General features: G+C 34.3%; 1 protein-coding gene across 2 annotated transcripts in view; it reads left to right on the top strand.

Moving 5' to 3' along the window:
- The first annotated feature begins 215 nt into the window (after window positions 1–215).
- Window positions 216–7,217, top strand: part of LOC110455248 (myelin regulatory factor-like) — a 119,961-nt gene continuing 112,959 nt past the window's right edge. The window contains exon 1 of one of the 2 annotated variants that reach the window (XM_021505252.1): window positions 216–377. In XM_021505252.1, the coding sequence (XP_021360927.1) occupies window positions 335–377 (43 nt within the window). In that variant the 5' untranslated portion in view covers window positions 216–334. The remainder of the gene's footprint in view (window positions 378–7,217) is intronic. The other variant, XM_021505250.1, reaches the window with a different exon arrangement.

The raw sequence follows: 7,217 nt of genomic DNA, 5'->3' as shown, positions 1-7,217 counted from the left end.
ATTATTTAACCAACATCGATTCTCATTACAACTTTGTATAGGTCTTAAAGCAAACCTTCCAACGCTTAAGTACAACAGTAAAAATCAAAGAAGTTGTCAGAAAAATCTGATTACACCATTATTCAATTAAGAAAATCGTTATGAGTATAGTTCATAGAGCGGGCACCTGTTCCACTCCGGTCCAAGGGAGGTAATCGCATAAAACCTCGTCATGTGTCGTGACGTCAGAGTATAAAGTGCAAAGTATTTTACCGGACTGTACGTATGTGAGAGACTGTTGTGTATTCGATGGATTTACAATAAAAACAAAAGACATCAGACAGAATCGTATCCTATGGATGTCTTGGCCGATGAGCAGATTCTACATGCCGAGTTAGGTAAGTTCAACTTTTTATCTAAAGTATGCGGAGCGAGTTGTCAAAGTTGTTTTCGGCGTGTCTATATAGACCTAATACGAGCGTGACGGCTAGGTCCTTTAGCATGCCCCACTTGTCAACTCGTCGTGTTTATTTTTGATGATGATAACAACTTTATATCGTCGTTATTCTATCTTTAATTCATCTTTAACTCTAACAGATTTATTTAACGTTGTTATTATCGTTGTTTTTCACGTACAAATATGATGTGTACGTTGTTTTTCATCAGCGTTTATAATTTAATTGATTAGCATGTTATAGTGAGGATATGGGTGACCTTATTTAATTAGCCCTGTAGTATGTATATAATGGGGGCGATATGTGATCCTGACGTTGGGACATTTAGGAGATCCAGACTTACTCATTCATACACGACATTACGGTCAACACACAGTGTTGCTTCATAAAATAAATATACCGTCCTACAGGTTTTTTTCTGTAATTGGTTGAAACGTCATGGGTCATTTGGGTACACGTTGTAAGCTATGGAATTTTGTTGTAATTTGTTGACATTATCCGTTATTCCGTACACATTTTTGTGAAATACATTTAAATTAAAATTGTGAAATCCTATCAATGACTAATTTGTTTACAGTGAGGTAAAATATATACAGATTAACAAAAACAATGAATTTGACATATACATAGTTGTTTTTAATATTGACTTTAAAAAATAATGTAAATTGATTTATTTCCTTTTTTTCTTCTTAAAAAATAAATTTACAAAATAGACTTAATCCTAATATTATCAATTATTAGTTCAGTAGAAAGTTTTTGGGATATTAAAGTTTTGACCTCATGATTTTCCTCTGGGACTCATCTAAATTTTGAGTGCCAACTGTATCATGTCTTATATATAACATTTTGAAAATGGTGTTCAGGATTGGCCTTATTTTTATTTTACAAAAATCACTTTTACAATAAATCATTTGTTTTCTTTTGGAAGAAACTGGTGCAAAAAATCAAATGAAAAATGAAGGCCTTTCATTAGAACTTTAACAGTATATTTTTGACTCTCCAAATTCAATTGGGCTTATAATTTGACAATTGGATTTGAAAGGACATGTCTATTTAACAAGGGTTTTTGACCCTTCAATTTTCAGGGAAAAATGTTATTTCACTTTAAAAATTGCTATTAATGTAAAAGGTCAACTGAAATGTTCAAACATTTCTTAAACGACCCCTGTTTGACAACATAGCACTTTAAAATGTTATGGTTTAAAATGTTTTGTGTATTTTTACCAATGAATTAAATAAACCTAAAGAAAATGCAAGATGAAGGGGTTTCTGCTGAATTTGAAAAATTGGAAAGAGAATTAAGTTGAAAAATCTTGGGTCTCCTTCCAAAATGGGAAGACTATTTAAGTGTGATACTATATATCATGCTAGTGAGAAATGTGCTTATTAGATATGAGGAAATTTCACCAATTTTACTGTAGTTGACTGTTGTGTATTTAATTACTACGTCATGTAAGGAGGGGAAATAAAGACATTCTTAACAGTCTCCTATTGGTTAAAGTAGTGAAGTAAATAAATGTTTAAAAAAAAAGTTGTTATGAATCTTTACTGCATTAACTCTTGTCATTATCATGTTAATTTTTTTTAAACCACAATTGAAAAATACTCTGATTTATTAATTGTGCAAAAGGCAATTCCCCTTGCATGCATGCATGCAGATACGATAACATCCTGTTCAAGTTCATAATTATGACGATGTCAGATGATGCAACAAAATTTTATACAATTTTACCAAGGATATAAATATTTTAGGATAAATTTTATCACTCCGTGATAATTAGTTTGTATATTTTTGGACTTTTGTTATTTAAGACAATGAAAAAGAGTGAAAAAAATAATTTACATTTCATTTGAAAGTAGAAGAATATGACAAATTGATATGCAAATATGATTTCTTTTTAAAAGTTCTTTACGAAATGTGTAGAACTTCCAGCAAGTAGGCAATCCCGCAAAGGTAAAGAATTACTGTATATTTATATAGTAAATTAACATTTTTAGAATAATTTTTGTGAAGCCATTTCTTGGTGATTTTGATTAAATTTTTGGCACAAATGACAGAATTAAATGTTGTTTCTCCTTATAATTGGACTTTATTTTTTAACGGTTTTGTAATTCCAGTGAATTCAATACATGTTAACATATTCATGTTGCCGGTTTAATAATTGCATATCAAATGTGAATCACAAAAGTTTAGAAATATGTTCAACTACCTGTCATTTGTAAATTTGGTGGTAAAAACAAGGTTTTAGTTATTATAAGAAACTAAATACTGCATTTTATATGTTTTGTCTTAAAAATATTTGTAAAAATTGGTTTAGAAATGGCTTCACAACCATTATGTGGAAAAAGAATATATGTATATTGTATTTTTCAATTTTCTTCAGAATTAATCAATGAGAATCACAGGACTACTCTCATATTTTCATCTTGATTTAAATTACAAAATTAGGAGTGAATGGTTCAAAAGGACTACAGATTGGTATTGCTATACATGACATATATATATTTTTACCATTTTTAAAATTTGATACTCGTTTTTAAGCCCTGAGGATCTATCTGGCCATCAGAAAGGGGAAAATAAGTATTGTCATGGGGCTAATTTTAATGCTGTAATTTACTAAGCCGACCCAATAAACAGAGAGTGTGTTTTGCACTTGACTAAACCAGATTTAAACATTGATATTACAATTTATTTTGTTTGTTAAAGACAGGTTGTCAAATTATACAGGGTTATGCATATAAGGGCAACAGAAGGGCCAAGATATAGATCTGGTTTATACATTTTTTTTAGTTTATACAGGGTTACATAGAAGCATATACGATTGGTTCTTTGTTATTAGTCCAGATTATACAGGTTTTCATATTACATATACATGCCGGCATGTTTTATCTATTAGGAGGCACAGTAGTCTAGTGGTAGGATGCCGGGCTTGTGACCGAAGGGTTGTGGGTTCGAGTCACGGCACGGCCCTTTGTTGTATCTAAATTGAGCAAGATACTTTACTCCGCTTGTTCCAGTCTACTCAGCTGTAAATGAGTACGTGGTTGGGCAGTGCTAGAATTGTTGAATGCTAGCTGTTAGCTCCGAAATGGCAGCACCAGCTGTACATGCTCCCCAGGGAGTTGAGAAAAGTATTGGCTGGTTGCAAAGGCCCTATAGCCACGGATAATAATTTGTGAACCGCTTTGATACGACCTACGAACAAGGTTGTGATAAAGCAGTATATGAGAACCTCAAATTATTTTATTATTATAATTATGTTCCTTTATTATAGTCCAGATTATACAGCGTTACATAAATGCATATAATCTTTGTCCCTTGATATAAGTTAAGATTATACCGGTTTTCATATTATAGAAGGTCTGGTTAAGTCAGGTTTTGTTGTATAGAATTAAAAGCAGTTTTATAAAAAAAAGTGTGTTGATATTAAGGAGGCCCGTACCACTGACAAAAATTATTCGTTGGAAACTGCTTTTTCCGGCATGACTAAAGCTTTGATAAATCATATTTGAAAAGAAAACCATACCTTGTGGGACTATCGTGAAAAAAATATAAAAATTGAAATAAACAAAATATAGTTATTGACAGTGTTTTGCCAGTAAAAAGTATCGAGACTAGAAGGGATTTGAACCCTTGACCTCAGATTGTTATATTGTCGCTGTAACCGACAGAGCTACCTTGTCAACGAAAGTGTCCTCGCCCATATCTGCTACAGTTACATCCAAAATGTACGAAAAACCACAAAATGCAGCCGGATAGGAATCCTTTCAAGGATCCTATCTCGTTGACTTGTAGCCCCAAGGAATGCTCACTACATGTGTTTACAAATTCATTAAAAGATTAATACCCTGAAACCTCTTATTTTTTCTCTGCAGTATATTCGTAATATTTCCTTCCTACCAGAAAAGAAGAGGCTGATATTTAAATTTATATTGTTATAAATAAAAATTCAAATTTGTAAAAACCTTTCAATTTCCAAATAGAAGCCTACATGATTACTCTGAAAGACAATGTAGTCAATACATTACAAAGAAGGTGTTGCATAAAAGGTGAAAATCGGCCGACGATAAGTTTTGAATGTTTTAGTGTAAATCGGCTCATCATTGATATCGTGTAAATTGTAGTGGAGAGATTTTCTATCACGTCATTGATGAAAAGTGTATGTTTCTGAGGTTTGACACTTAGATGATGTCGCCCACAATGAAAAGGATCCTCTGGGATGAAGATCATATTTAAGATGTCTGGAAGACGTTTTTTCAGAATTCTTTAGGTTCAAGCACTCGGCTAGAAAAAGGATATCCGACGAAAAGTACAATGTATTCAAATCTAAATTGTTACTCATACTGGTAAGATTTATGTGAAGGTGTATATGTACATGTAGTATTATTGCATCAAATAATATACCAGGTTAAATTACAAATATTTATATATACCTGGTAATCTATAGAGTCTTGGAGAGTTGTAATCATACTTATCAACCTTTCTTATTTCTCATTGGTGGAAGATATTAATGCTGTATAGCAAAAATATTGTAACTCTCTAAACGGTAGTACATCTTGAGTGACACAGGAAAGAGAAGCGTGCTTCCGCTGGAGATTGAACCCACGATTCCCAGACTTCCTCGTAGGACGCTCTACCACTGAGCTAGAGGGAAATTCCCTCCAACTAAAAGGTGACTGTAATCCTATATGTACAATTTAAATCTGCCACACATTTATTCAAAATGAAAGTTTTAAATGCTGTAGGTTCAGCTGTTTTAAGTCATGTATTGATATCATTTGACTTGGGTCCTATGTGTCTGATATTGAACCAGCAATATGAAATGTAATCTGATGATATATTGACATCATGTCTTCTTGAAGTCAGCATCTGTGGCGAACAAATTACAGAGGAGGGAATAGTTGTACTAGATGTGACGTTGATATCTACTGACTGATGCATTATAATATTGTGTTTGTGTAATACAATCCAGAAAGTTTGGTAATCATATTTGAAAAATCAATTTAGGAAGTATTTTCAAATTATCAATCACACTAGACACTATTTTGCTAGCTGGTACATGTGGGTTATGCAGGCCCATTTAGCCTTTTAAGATTTCTACTGATGGTATCGTTAGATCAACAATGTACTGTTTATTGACAATTGACCAACAGTGCATGGGAAGAATATTGACTTATCATTATTGGGTTTGTGGATCTCAAATACCATATTTGCCGTAATAAGCACCTCTCTGCATTAGGAGGCGTGGCAGTCTAGTGGTAGGATGCTGGGATCGTGACCAAAGGGTTGCGGGTTCGAGTCACAGCACAGCACTGTGCTGTATCTTTGAGCAAGATACTTTACTCCGCTTGTTCCATTCTACTCGGCAAAGGCTCGATAACCACGAATAATAATTTGTGAACTGCTTCGAGACGACCTACGAACTAGGTCTTTATAACAGACACAACAGTCTCGCAAAATGACAAGACAGATGTCAACTCTCCCTATTTTTGAGGGAGACTCCCTGTTCTGGACCCAAAAATTGAGCATTTTCAACCAGAGACTTTAACTATTCCCATTTTCTAAAATCCAATGATTTTATCTGACAGAACCGCTTCAAAGATGCCATTCAAAAGTTTTATTTTATTTATGCCTCTAACTCTGAGCATGCACAGTCGGGATCCCTCATGGAAATTTAAAAAAGAATTGTGATAAAGGGGTATATATATATAACAACCTATGCAATTCCAGAATTCTCCCTGGCAATGTGTCTGACAGTTATTTTGCCTTTTCAGCAACTGACACTGCCTATTTTGTGTTATCAATTTTTCATGCACCCTGGGTGCTTATTACAGAGAAGTGGTATGTGTGATGTAATGTGATCATAGGTGATTCATTTCATAAACAGAAACTTACTATGTTTTTTTTTTTAAAGGATGCTAATTCCATATTCCGTATTCAATGTTGTTTTAGGAAATGATGGATGTACCGGAAGAACTAACATAATGAAGAGTTATAATATACATTTATAGCCATTACTCTAGGGATACACGATTAATTTTTTATCGTAAGTTAATTATGTTTCACGAGGGCTGAGCCCAAGTAAAACATGATTAATCGAGGAGAAACAATAAATTGCGATTCCCTACTGCAAGGGCAATACATATTTCATTATGCCGAAAAAGAAAATCGAAAACAGTAACACAACAGTAGAGATGATCAGGTTAACGCGCCATCGTTGTCGTCTGCTTCCGTCATTTGGATCTAGGTAGTGGTGGCTCTTGCTGATTTTTCTAGAGAGGCTCCGAATAAGGGAAATATGATTGAAGAAACTTGAATGTGTGAGGGCGACATGATGTTTTATTACCCAATCATGTGACCAGTATCATCCAATCAGACGCGCTGTTCAATAAAGACAAGGTATAATAAACTCCCTTCCTGCCCTTAATTTTTTTTCAAGTGAGCTATATATACATTGTACGCTCAACAAATGGCCAAAAGTGAGGCATTGTCAAGGGAGACATCAGGAAGAAGAAAGTTATTTAGAAAGGAGAGAAGAGATAAGGTCCCAAATTTAGTCGCCTCTTAGGATCATGCAATTGGGGGCAGCAGGTACAATTCTTACGCCCTACCTGCAGGGGAAGGCTTTGGGTTCTGTCCCCTGGCCGAGACATACCAAAGTCTTTAAAAATGGTAGTTTCTACTCCTGCTTAACGCTCAGCAAATTAGGAGTGGGACGACTGGTTCGCCCGTTGTCAGTATAATGTGACCGGGTGGGGCGTCCTGCTGGGTGTCTTCGGCAG

Source organism: Mizuhopecten yessoensis, unplaced genomic scaffold (assembly GCF_002113885.1).
Source record: "Mizuhopecten yessoensis strain PY_sf001 unplaced genomic scaffold, ASM211388v2 scaffold8183, whole genome shotgun sequence".
Classification (NCBI taxonomy): Eukaryota; Metazoa; Mollusca; class Bivalvia; order Pectinida; family Pectinidae; genus Mizuhopecten; species Mizuhopecten yessoensis.
Note: the sequence above shows the minus strand (reverse complement) of the source record. Positions and strands in the feature narration are given on the sequence as shown.